The 13,673-nt window shown below is 48.7% G+C and overlaps 1 protein-coding gene across 1 annotated transcript; it reads right to left on the bottom strand.

The window, feature by feature from the left end:
• Positions 1-7,048: 7,048 nt before the first annotated feature.
• aldh4a1 (aldehyde dehydrogenase 4 family, member A1) lies at positions 7,049-12,105 on the bottom strand. The gene is made up of 15 exons (XM_049734343.2): positions 11,938-12,105; positions 10,729-10,828; positions 10,552-10,644; positions 10,431-10,478; positions 10,181-10,336; positions 9,964-10,113; positions 9,813-9,887; positions 9,481-9,668; positions 9,259-9,332; positions 8,985-9,181; positions 8,628-8,675; positions 8,403-8,555; positions 8,149-8,270; positions 7,949-8,067; positions 7,049-7,495 (listed from the first exon to the last, which is right to left on the bottom strand). The coding sequence occupies exons 1-15, from the start codon at positions 11,985-11,987 to the stop codon at positions 7,383-7,385; spliced, it is 1,686 nt and encodes a 561-aa protein (XP_049590300.1). The 5' UTR covers positions 11,988-12,105; the 3' UTR covers positions 7,049-7,382.
• Positions 12,106-13,673: the final 1,568 nt, after the last annotated feature.

Here is a 13,673-nt window from a genome sequence, read left to right as displayed (position 1 = left end):
TAACGAGTTTATACTTATCTGGCACACCCCGGGGCACTCCTATAGTGTCAATATATGTTGGATGGTCGTCGCTCAACCACGGGGGCAAAATGTCTCTTTTGGCTTGCTTCAGGAGCCCCGCCAGTGGGGACTCCAGGTTCCAATTGAGATTCTGTATTTCAATGGGGACAACCACCACAGGCATTATCAACGACACGAGGGCACAGATACCTGATGCATTCTTCGGCAAGCAATCCTATAATTTGTCATCTCCACACCACAACCAGATGTCACTGGTCTTCCTCTGCTCCTTCCATCATTGCTGGGTGAATTCTGGCATGTCCTGTTAAAGCTTGAAAGCAAGTGAATTTGGAAAAAAAATTTGTATATCACAATTACAAATTGAAACCTACTCACCCATTTCTATTTTACCACTCTCCCCCTTTGACACATTCACCCAATGTGTCATTACGTATCAAAAGGAACCTGCAAAGCGTCCCCTCTCATCACCACACTCATTGTAGCCAGGCCCGCGGAACCTCTAGTTACCATCTGGGCCCCGGGACCATCACCCCAAGTCCTTGAAACTTGACTGTCCACCACACACACTCGGCAACACAAACAAAAATCATCGCACTCCTGTCAGTGAGCTTATAGCCCGGCTGACAGCGGACATTTGTACACACAAAAACAGACATCAACTATCAAAATTAAAACAGTCATAAAATGAATCCTGGCGCCCGCGGATCATGTCCTGAAAACCACGTCATCAACAAGTTCATCATAAAAACCAAAAGGGCAAGGGTTAACATATTCTTGTAAATCCAACACAAACTTTCCACGAATGCAATCGACAACCTGCAAGAATGAAAACAAGTTACGCAAGCAACGCGCAATCCGCTCCTTGGCTGGTGGCTGATGCTGCAAAAAAAAAATAAAAAATCAAGTCACACAGAAAAACAAAGCAGAGCGTGCTATTGTCGCAAACACGTTCAAGCGTCAAACAATTGGTCACTGTCCACCTAGTCCGTCACCCCGTCGGGTGAGCTCAAAGTCGTCACACGTCAAATCGTCCAAAGTCTTGCTGTTCGATACTAGTTCTGTCTTGTCTGACCATATCACTGAAATGGGCCTTCTCCATCACACCGTTTTGTTGTCGATGGTGCCCCTGATTTGATCATTGAGCCATGGTTCCGGTCAGAACTCATCACTTTCCAGTTCCAGACCCTCCAGTCTGTACCACCCCTTCAGGTGAGAGGAATTTTATCCTCAATTGCAAACACATCACCCCAACTTCAGACCTCTCTGGCCAATCATACTGCGCACACACAGTCATAGATGATCACATGCGCACACACCCATCCACACACTCGCAGACACACACATCCGTCTCTATCACTCAGCTCTCCTCCCACACTAAGCAAAGTTAGTATGTTAGTGTGCAGGCAAACATTGACTCCTAATAGTAACTCTTCACATTTGGACATACTTGTCAACATGACCTATTGTAAAATCTCCAATTCAATTTTCCATAAACTCGCCCATCAGATTCATCTCAAATTGTCATATATGTCTATCTGGGGGGACGACTGTGGGACCCGCGTGTCAGGGGAGCCTCCATAACCTCGGATTGCTCCTACAAACTCGATCTCTATTAATTATCCTAATTAAATTCAATAAAGATGGGTCCGACTATTCCCTCTGGATTTTTACATCATCATTTGGCTCTCCCCCTTTTTCCTGTTGTCTAGCTCAAATATGTTTCTCAGTCTGCTTCTCTTTATTGCCCCTCTTGGCGAGTCTAACTCGCCCCTTTTTCTCTTCCTAAAAATCCTGCCTGTCACACCATTCAGCACCTCTCCCTAGAATGGGCAGTTTTTAATGTAATTTACGTCATTGCTGTCCAGATCTTCTATCCTCAATCTCCCTTGCTGTCAATCCCTGTTAAAATGCCAAAATGCCCCTGTTCCTCTTGACCGAATCCACTTTAGTCCAAATGTCCTATTCTAAAATGTATCTAACTCGACTTCTACTTCTTAAGCCTGACGAGCCAAAATATCAGATCTCGCTCTTGTTTCTTACCGTTTTAGCCTATTTGTTTTATCCAAATCTGTTCAATCTCTGACTATGATGCTTTTCTCTGTAGCTCTACGCTTTCTTCAATTTTTATCAAATCTCCTCAGTTCTGTCAAACTTAGTGCACGATGAAGCTCCTGTCCACCTTGACCCAAGCTTCACCCAGTTTGGTAACGCCACAGCAAGGAGTGCGATTTGGCCGTCGGACACTTCCAACACCCCTGCGTCCCAGAGGCCACACAGAGTGTCTTCCATGCCTTGGTCCGCCTCTTTCGGCCAACGATATTGAGGCCGTTTGATAGGCTGCGTCTCATCCATTTGGAGATCAATAGGGGCCACCTAATGACAAAACCCGACATCAAATGGACTCTGGGACCACAGTGTGTCGGGCAAGGCCGCCAGCATTACTTCAGCGTCCTCATAATCAGTTAACTCCCTACCGTGTGTGCGGGACACCAACATCATCTCCAGCAATCCTGTGTCTGCCATGGGTTGTTTAATTTGGTATGCATTCTGAGACTCAGACCAGTACAAATTAGGAATGTGAGTTTTCCGCCAATCGGTCTGTTGCAACAACTGCTTGGCCATTGAGCCCAATTGTCTGGCCTCGTGTCCTGGGGCAAGAGCCAGCGAAATGTGTGGCACCCCTTTCTCTGTCATTTTGAACCACTGCATTTGTTCATATGTCAATTCAGTTGCCGCTGCGACTCCCTCTTTACCAATCAAAATGCACGATGAAGTTAAATCCCACATGTGCCCTTCAATTTCTTCAAACAAATCCTTTTTCTGTGATTTAGACTGTTTAGCTTCACCATGCATTTTTGCCAACTGTAATTTCAACAACTGTTTAGATAATGCGTCTGTCTCGTTTTCAACTTTAGCTTGTGACTCAGTGAACATTCTGCAGTGATGCAAAAGATGACGTTTAAATCGTTCTTCGGCACAAACCAGAATGTCAGGATCTGACATTAGCTGCTTCTTCACATCTGGCGGAAGTCCATCCAGCAGCGCCGTTCGGAAGAGCACCTCTGCCTCGTGCGTGAGAGCCGGATGTTGACCTGTGGTTTCAATCCAACTCTCCACACATGTTACATAATGTTGTGCAGGTGACATTTTCACATCATAAGGAAACATAGTGGGGGCCAGATCGGTGGGTTGTGGGAAAGTCAATTTAATGTAACAGGGGCGCTGCTACTTGTGGCAAGGGCACCTCCCTCCCCAGTCTCGCTGTGCCTACTGCTTCCTCAGTTGCCTGCAGTTGCACCAGGGAGCATGCTCCTGCCAACATCTAGCGCATGTCACCGAGTGTACAGCTCTGCCCACTCATCAGAGCCAAAAATTTGTTCAGCCACACCTTGCCTCCTCTGTGAAGTGGGGGCATATTTTCCATTATCGTGGTCACATCACGGAGCACCATGGGCTCGTAGTGCTGACCGCCCGATGTGGTCACCAGCGGACACATCAATTCATTTTTCTGCACCTCGGCCTGTGTCATCTGTCCCTGACCACTCCGCAAATTATATTTTCTCCGTGTCTCTCTCTCTCTCTCTGTTGACCATTTTAACATCTGCGCTTCCTGTCTACGCTGCTCATCGGCTTGATCAATTTTCTTTTTTAGCTCCTCATTCTCGGCAGTAAGTCTATGCCAGCTTTCTCCTTTTGTCACATTGGACGGTTGAGGGCTCGGACCGGGGGTGGAGGTGTCCACGCGGGATGTGTCCACGCGGGATGTGTCCCCCTCCCGGGCCCGTCGCCTCTCTTTATTTACTGCTTGTTCAATCAACTGTACAATACTCTGATCCGCCCTTTCGCCTTCGCCCTCGACATCCACTACCATCCTACCACCCAGCGTCACCACCGGAACCATTACTCCGGGGTCGCCGTACGGCGGCGGTCCAACATAGCTCACTCCGAGTTTCGGGGCACTCGGGTGTGTCACATCATGCAAAGATGGATAAATGCCCTTGTATTCCTTTCTTTCCTTGTCTATTTTCACCGCTTTCTCTACCCTTCTTTCTCATGCTCTTGTTAGCCTGCAATTGTCCAAATCAAAAATGTTATTTTCTTTTAACTGTCTTTCTTTTGAACCTCTAAATCGCTTGTGTTGCTAACCTAACCTAACCTTAAAGAAAGGACAAACAGATTACTCCCAATAGCTCCTCATTATTTACGAGTTAGCCCCCCTTTCTTGAACATTCTCTGATCCATGCCGTCTTCCTCCTCACACGCCTGCACCCACACAGGGTGTGCACATGAACGCACACACCGAGCGCGCACACAACCGCACGTACACACACACACACGCATCCGCACGCACGCACGCACGCACGCACAATCCATCTCTCATGTAGCTTCTTTGCCACTTTCTATCGGTCAATACCGCTCACAATTTGCGCTTCCACATCAGCATATACATTCCTTCAATCTCACTGCTTCAAACATTCACTGAGAAACTCACACTGTCCCTGCCCCGCCCGGGCTATAGCACCCCCCGTGCGAGGGGGTCGCGGCATCAATGTTGACTGGTTACAGGCTGGCCATTTCCTGCAACAATCATGATGCCGGCCCACCGCCCGCACGAGCATAGCACAGGCCCACGCGCACAGCCCAGACCCGCGACTACGCGTGAGTGCAGGCACGCTCATCAGTCGCAACCTCTCAAAGGGCAGGCCAACTTTGCTGTTGCGCCCTTCATCATGTTCACATTCGACATCTTTCAATGTCTTCTACACAACATTTGTTGTCTCTTATTCTCATCCTATCAAGCCACCGTTCTAGTAACTTTCTGTCACACACCTTATTTTCTCTACTGCCACACCTTGCTCATCTTAGTTTCTCTAACCAACTTAACTTAAACACATCATTCTTCCATAGAACACACATCACTCACACACTCATATACACACCCACTCATGAGGATCCTCTGCGCGCACACACTCTCTCCCCCCAATTTGGTTCATTTTGGATGTTTTAGCGGTCTGATCTCTCACAGGAGGAACTGTTACCACCAGATATTTTTTGAGGAGGCCTCACTTCCCCTCGGGGATCTCTTTATTAACCCCAGCTATTTGAATACGATCGTCACCGCACCCTTGTCCGCCACGACGAAGCACTAGGTCCCTGACCTATCAGTAGTACGCGTAAGTCCCTGACTTTACCGTACACGTTACACACGTAAGTTCCAAACTTATTCACCGTATGTATCTTAACTTCATGCACACCTTATTTGATCTGAACGACAGTCTCCTCTTAAATTTCCTCTTTCAATTTGCAGCATTTCGACTTATAGTAACAGGTATTCTGCTTACCTTATCGGTGATGAGCTCAGGGTTTAGGAAACGTCGTACCAGCTCAACGTTGTGCGCTTATTCCAAACGGTTCGCCGACCGGGAGACAGTGTCCCTGACACTGTCCGGTGTCTTGGCTAAAGACCACGAGTTGTCAATTACCCTTCTCTTGACATCACGTCAGGGTCACCAAGAAATTGTTAGGTTACGGATTCTAGTTATTGATCTGACTCCAAATTGCGATCAACACTTAACACATAAATTGCTATGTCCTAATCCACACACTGGCGCACCTAACAATTTTGCGAGTTCGTTCTGTCAAAGAGAAGACCAGTAGATCAATCAGACCAAATTTACCAATTATTTATTCCTGACAAAGCGCACTAATACAGGCCTGGATCCCGGGTCCCTCACACTAAAACTCGTGCGTTTTTGTGACCACCAAAAGACAACACATTCTTCCGGGTTGCCCAGTTTTAAAGAAACACAATATGAATATTAAAGCATGCAAAATATTGTGAGATGATTGGTCGATGGCCATCTCCTCCCCGGTCCAGGTGTCGCTGAGGTCAGACAGTTGGGTTTTTCCCTCGAAGGCCGGTCTCATAGACGTGCTGTTGTTCTTGTTCCTAACCGACCTTGAGATGGTCTCCTCCGGTACTCCCTATCCGGGCCTATTCCACAACACTTTGAAGAAAACAAGTTCATGCAGTTTGTCTGCACATTCCTCGCCCCCCACCAATCCACACGAGCACTCTAATACTAGATACTAATATGATTATAAGTTTAACACAACCTTAAAACATATGTTTGCAAACTGCCGAAAGCACATTTTCCTTTACGCACCTAACAATTTTGCGAGTTCGTTCTGTCAAAGAGAAGACCAGTAGATCAATCAGACCAAATTTACCAATTATTTATTCCTGACAAAGCGCACTAATACAGGCCTGGGTCCCGGGTCCCTCACACTAAAACTCGTGCGTTTTTGTGACCACCAAAAGACGACACATTCTTCCGGGTTGCCCAGTTTTAAAGAAACACAATATGAATATTAAAGCATGCAAAATATTGTGAGATGATTGGTCGATGGCCATCTCCTCCCCGGTCCAGGTGTCGCTGAGGTCAGACAGTTGGGTTTTTCCCTCGAAGGCCGGTCTCATAGACGTGCTGTTGTTCTTGTTCCTAACCGACCTTGAGATGGTCTCCTCCGGTACTCCCTATCCGGGCCTATTCCACAACACTTTGAAGAAAACAAGTTCATGCAGTTTGTCTGCACATTCCTCGCCCCCCACCAATCCACACGAGCACTCTAATACTAGATATTAATATGATTATAAGTTTAACACAACCTTAAAACATATGTTTGCAAACTGCCGAAAGCACATTTTCCTTTATTACGCACCCCGCAAGAGCCCTTTTTTCTTCTTCAAATGCACCGATGGCCGTATTTCTTTTGTCTTTTTATACTTACTGTACCATTATAAAACTAAAAAATGTCAGTATACACATATTTTTCATTAGCGTAAATGTGTTTTTGTCATTGTATATATATATATGTTGTTTAATAAATGCAATTGCTATACTGACACCATGCCCCCCCCCCCACAAAAAAAAAAGGTGTTCTCTTTTTCAGAAATCCAAATCTGGTCAACCTAGTTTGTGTGCTCTTTATAAATGAAGCGAATAAAAAGCAGGAATAGCTGCCATGATCTGTCACATGATTTTTATTTGTAATAATTAGTGTTAACTGAACGTTTTCCAGATCTTCAACACTTAAAATTCCCTAATTACATATATTCATGGTATCAGTTGATTCTTGTCATTATTTCCGTGTGTGTGTGTACGCGCACACGCATGCACGCACACATAAATCTCAGGAAGAGTGTGAATATATACATGCACACAATCTTCCTAAGATTTTTATATACTATATACTCTTTCTGAAACACGTCACATTGACGTTGACATTGGCTGCAGGTCAGCGCAAAGTGGGCGGGGCCAGTCTCGAGGGCTTCCTGCGACTTGACGGCGGTGCTCCCCTCAGGCCATGTAAGGGTACTTCCACTGTGTGAGCGGGATGTGCGTTTCCTTTACCACCTGCGGGGAAGTCCAGCGGAGGACATAGTGAGGGCCGCCCGGTTTGTCGTTTGTGCCTGGCAAAGGCAAAAAAAACAAAGATGGCGTCAAGACTGGCAAAAAAACCCAACAAAGATGGCATCGAGACTTGTTACAGCACAGACACGTTAGCGAGGGTGTTTTGGCGTGTTCAGTGGTGCCTTGGGGTCAGAGTTGACTTTGTTTCATGACCATGCCTGTAACTCAACACTCGTATCTCAAATCACCCTATTCAAACAAACCTGTCTGGAAAGTGTACTCTTAGGAGAGAGTAAATTCACACTTGATGAAAGCATCCAGAAAAGTCATCACGAATGCTTTTTGAACGCTCATGTTTCCTCCACAACAAGAGCAGCAAGGGGGGAACCTGCATCCACACCATTTAGGGTGCACTTCAAGTGGGAGGCTCACGAAAAAGCTGAAGCCTCTTTTGGGGACCTATTTTCTTGTGAAACGTGTCAAGGTGTCCCTGTAATGCTGCTGGTTCTGACCTGACGCTCTAGCGCCCCCAAACGGCTGCTGCGCCACAACGGAGCCCGTCGACTTGTCGTTGATGTAAAAATTGCCCGCGGTGTTCCTCAGGATTTTGGACGCCTCGTCTACCACGGCCCTGAAAAAGGTCACCAAACCGCCTGTCAAAAGGCAACAGGCCCCTGTCATTGGCCCAAACCCCGGGCAGGCGGGCTCTTACGTATCCAGTGCAAAGACGGCGCCGGTGAGCGCGTAAGGGGACGTGCGGTCCACTAGGCTCAGACACTGCTTGTAGTCGTCATCCGGGTACACGTACACGGACAAAACCGGGCCAAAAAGCTCCTGCAAGACAAACGTTCACAACCACGGGTTTTCGGGTGTGGACATTGTAGAGCTCTTGTTTGAATCTGTTCTGTTCTGGCAGCAGCAGCACAAAGAACCTCAAACTTGTTAGATTGAAAAGCGGGGTGTGACCTGGGCCATGATTGGGTGTTGGGGCTCTTTGGAGGTGATGATGGTGGGCTCCACAAAGTAGCCCTTGGAGTCATCGCAGTTGCCCCCGGCAATGACCTCCAGCTCAGGGGACAACTTGGCGTCATCCAAACACTTCTTGATGCGGCTGAATGCCTGCCAAGGAAGACACAGGGGAGGACGTCAGCCCGCGAGCGTGTTGGCTTGCGCACACGCTAAAGGCCTCACCTTGTGGTCAATAACGGCGGAGAAAAAGGCGCCAAAGTCTTCCACTGGCTAAAAGACAAGAACAAGGCCTGGTTGGCTTTCATGATGTCAATGTCAGCTTGTGATGGTGATATTTTGTGAATGCTTTTCTGCGGACACAAGCAAGTGTGAGAAAAAGTTGTGCCTAGTGTCCCGGACGTTCTGTAACACACCTCTACGACAAAAAGTCATTTATGGGCTTTCTTTTTGGCAGCTGTGCATGCAGGCTCTCTACGTCGATCGCCTTCAGGTCACTTACTGGCCATTCTTTGGCCCGCCCCGCCCGCAATGGAAGAACAAGAACCGCACTTTATAGGAAGGGCAAGAAGAGGAACTGACATCTCCCACACGAATTTGCTTGAGAGCGTCGAGCAGCTGCCGCTTGACGTCGGGCCACAAGCTGGCGGGCACGTACATCCTGGAGCAGGCCGAACACTTCTGGCCACCATACTCAAAGGCTGAGCGCACTGTGCCGTTCACCACGCTGCGCACGTCCGCAGAATTGTGCACAAAGTGGAAGTTCTTTCCGCCGCACTCTGACAAGAGAGAGAGAGGGGGGGGGGCAACTGAAAGCGAGAAGAGTGCCGTTGCGGCCGGCGGCGGGGATCCTCACCTCCGGCCAGCCTGGGGAAGGTCCGGTACACGTCCAGGTTTTGGGCCACCTGCTTCCACAGGCTCTTGAAGGTCCTGCGGCAAAATGGCACGGGATTTTGTTTTCTGGGTCGAGATCAGTCGGACAGACGACGCAAAACGAGAAGAAACTTTCCACCCAAAAAGAAAAAACATGGAGGGCGACTGGACCTGATTCCAAAGCAGGTTTGAAAGAAGCACTTACGGGACACTGCCGGTGAAGTTGATTCCCGCCAGGTGCTGGGAGGACGTGATGGCGTCTCCAAAGACGGGACCGTCGGCCGGCAGAAACTGGATGACGTTGGGCGGGAGGCCGCACTTGCGCAGGATGCGGTAGACGGCGTAGCTGGCTGACATGGCTGAGTCGCTGGGCTTCCACAAGACCACGTTGCCCTGGACGCCATGCACACAGATGCACGCTGTTGAAGAACTCCTCCCAGTTCTCCACCAGGACTCAAATCTCAAGTCTCAATCCACCGCAGCGCCATTTGAAGCTTTTGCGAGGCGTGCCGGAAAACCTTTCGCTGTCTCGCTCACCATCACGGCCGGCGTTGCCGCCAAATTCCCGCCGATGGCAGTGAAGTTGAAAGGCGCCACGGCGGCCACAAAGCCCTGATGGGGAAAAAAAAAAGAGGAGTTGTTGTGACTGTCCCACTTGAAAGGGGGAGGAAAGGCGCCTGCTCCGTACCTCGAGACCGCGGTACACTGCGGTGTTGGTGCTGCCCTCGGCATTCAGCGGCTGCACTGCCTCCAGCTCCATGGCATGTTTGGCGTTGAAGCGCAAGAAGTCGATGAGTTCGGCGGCCGCGTCAATCTCCGCCTGGATCACTGTTTTGCCCTGGGAGCCCGGAGAGCCAGTCCATTGCATCAGAGTGGCCGCGGCGCAAGCCGAGGCAGGCCGTTACCTGTCCGATCATGGTCTTGGCCAGCAGTTCACTTCGTTTAACTCCGCTGATTACATCGGCTGCCTTGAAGAGAACTGCTGCTCGGTCCTGGACGGGTTTCAGGTCCCACTCGCGGCGTGCCGCCATCGACGCCGCGATGGCTTTGTGGATAAGGTCCTGCACGGGCACGCATGCTCCAATTCATGTCAAAGTTTCTCAAAGCTCAAACTTGGTCATTTGCCGATTGAAAACCAGCAGCGCCGATTGTCACCTTGTCGGCGTAGCAGAACTTTGAGACTTTGTGTGCGTGATTGAAGGGCTTGAAAAGAGAAGAGCAAAGACGTGAGGCTCCGGGAAGCCATTCAGCTGGTGACAAGGTGGCGCAGACTCACACAGAGTTGGTATCGGACGTCAGCGGTCCAAACGGGTTCATCCCCGACCACGCAAGGAATCTCCTCTGTGGTGGACTTGAGCCGCTCCAGCGCCTGAGTGCGCGTTCATGTTGACAGAGAAAAGGAGAGCCATCGCATTGGCCTGGTGCGGAGGCGAGCGCAAACCACCGAGCAGACCTGCAGAAGCTGCCGTCTTTCAGGACTCCCTCGTTTGAAGTCCAGCACCGGCTCATTCCTCACTGACACGCCTCCGGCGCAATGGGCCGACCCTTTCAAACTAAAAGCACAACACACGCTCAGCTTTCCCTCGCATTGCAGCTTGAGCGCCATTTTTCTGCCTGCAGGCGCCACATTTGGACCCCCGGTACCACTGCTCCCTTGTCACGAAACTTCCAAGTTTGCCAGGACCAAGCCGCGACGCCCGTTGTGCCCCCTCGGAGCACCCCGTCGTTGGCTGTTTGGTTTACTTTACAAGCGGCACTTGTTTTTGTCACATGAACACGCAGCCCAAAACACAAGGAAACCGATCAGAACCGCTCATTAAGTGCCAAAGGAGGTGACCAATTTATTTCATGACATGACTGTTAATAGAATTTCTTTCCCTCATTGGTTCATTTGTTCCTTTTGTACTTGTTGTATGAGCTCAAAGGGGGAGCAAACAAAGCCAAATCGAATCCAGCCAGTACAAGCACAGTTTTTCATTCAAAATTTGACCCTGGGGCAAAAGTGCACGTTTGTGCGGGCGCCATGTAAAGTTTAACTTATTAACTCCTACGTCAGACGCAGCTGAAGGTCGCCAAAGGGCAATTTGCTTTTGCGCAATTCTGAGGGCAATGGAAACCCACCGACTGTTTGCTTCTTGTGATTTGGAATAAGGACGCAGAAAGTGGAGAAATTCCTGACGCTAAGCATAGTCGCTACTTTGTGCTGACCTTCCTCTTCCGCACCTTTGACTGTGTGAGTGAAATGTGGAACATGAACAAAGACAGGAACAAAGAGTCCGCGTGTTTGTGCAGCTGGTGCACACGCTGGGACTCAACGCACACTCACACGCACGTCATCGGGCTCATTATCTTAGCCGCTAAGCACTGTTGGACCCTGGCAAAATACTCATTCACACGCCTGCTTGTGCCGACAAGCAGGCAAGTAGACGGACCGAGAACAGAAACAAGCGAGTACGCTGAGCAAAGATTGCGAGGGTAATTTAACCACGTTGGCTGCCATGTTAGTATGACGCCACAATGTGGGCGGGGCTTATCTCCCCTCTCATGAGCCCTTGTAAGCATGAGCATTAGCTGGATGACTTCTTGCCGAGGTCACGGTATTTGGTCTGGCCGTCACTCGTGCTGTTTCTTGCGTGTCTGTGCTGAGGACGAGCGAACTCACCCGCGCCACGACGTCCGCCTCGTCGCCGCCGCTGTAGTCACCCTCAGCATGGTTCTACCCGCAGCACGGACACAAGAGTGACGATGCAGCAGCTTCAGCAGGAACACGCCCCTGCTGTCCTGTACCGCCCCCGGTCAGCTGATAGGAGACGCCTCGACCCACGGCTGTTTTCAGGACATACAAAGTTGGCACGCACGTTCACGCTGCATGACCACGTCGATGACCGCATGGTGTCGCTGTTGTTTTGCACTGTTTTGTTCCACTTTTACTATTTGCAGAGGTTTAAAAAAGGCATCGACACTACTCGCACTTTGTGTCACGGATCTCTCGAAGACCCGTTCCACACGTTTTGGGATTGCCCACATTCCGTTCATTTTTGGAAAGACGTATCTATCATCATTTTTGTTCTTGTAGCTTGTGTAATGTAGAGTCGTGCAAGGTGGCTAAGCTAAGTTCTTCTAGGAAGCTTAAAGACATTTCCAAACAAATAGAGTCCCTCTACTTATTGTTAATGCATCGACTCAATGTTTGACCAAACCAATAGATTTCCCTTCCAACACTTTACGTTGCTGCTATCTTTTGTTACAACTGGACTTTAGAATGATAAAATCTAGAACACAATATCCAAGGAGACTATAAACACACCTGGGGGGGTATTCCAGAAAGCGGGTTATGTGAAAACTCTCAGTAAGTTACCCTGGAAACGAGGGAAACTCTGAGTTATCTGTTGCATGTTGTTTGAGATGTCCGTTGTTGAGCAAGGAAAACAAAGATATGGAGTAACAGTTGGTTCTTTATTGGCAAGATCTTGGGTTGCTTAATGGCGGTCAGTACACGAGGCACGGCAGCAGATGAAACAACAACCCCCATCTCCAGGTCAGAAGGTTTTACAGTAATCCCTTGTTTATTGCGGATAATTGGTTCCAAAAGCCATCCGCGATAAGTGAAATCCGCGAAGTACGGTCACCAACAAGAAGTACTGGGCAGGCTAACGAGTTAGCGGAAATATGCTAATTCGCGATCGTGCTAAAACGGACTTCTAAAGGAATGTAAACGAACACAATACTACATTGTCCTAAAGGTTAGACACGTTTCCTCAATTTAGAAGTTTTATTTGGACTTTTAAATGTTGTTTTTTTTAATTTGGAAAAAAATCCGCGATGTAGTGAAGCCGCGATAAACGAAATGCGAAGTAACGAGGGATCACTGTATACTGTCCGGTAAAGGCGAAAAAGCGTCACCTAACCATTTGGTACCAATGTGTATTGGGAGGTTACCGCCCCTGTGTGTGTGTGTGTGTGTGTGTGTGTGTGTGTGTGTGTGTGTGTGTGTGTGTGTGTGTGTGTGTGTGTGTGTGTGTGTGTGTGTGTGTGTGTGTGTGTGTGTGTGTGTGTGTGTGTGTGTTGTGTATGTTGTGTCTGCCGTCTGTGCCTATGTGGCCACAAAGTTCTGGGTGCTGTATCCGTGTTCTGGTTGAGCAGTTATGTTTATATAAAATAATAATACAAACCGGATTCGGTTGAAGTTGGGAAATTGTGTAAAATGTAAGTAAAAACAAAATACAATGATTTGAAAATCCTTTTCAACCTATATTCAATTGAATACACTACAAAGGGCGGTTCAGTCCCTGTATCACCTATGCCAGAGTTTGGTCCGCATTTTCGGCAGTAAGTCGGATTCGTTCCCAGTGAGGGTTGGACTCCGCCAAGGCTGCCCTTTGTCACCGATTCTGTTCA

This window comes from Syngnathus scovelli, chromosome 11, assembly GCF_024217435.2.
Source record: "Syngnathus scovelli strain Florida chromosome 11, RoL_Ssco_1.2, whole genome shotgun sequence".
Lineage (NCBI taxonomy): Eukaryota > Metazoa > Chordata > Actinopteri > Syngnathiformes > Syngnathidae > Syngnathus > Syngnathus scovelli.
Note: the sequence above shows the minus strand (reverse complement) of the source record. Positions and strands in the feature narration are given on the sequence as shown.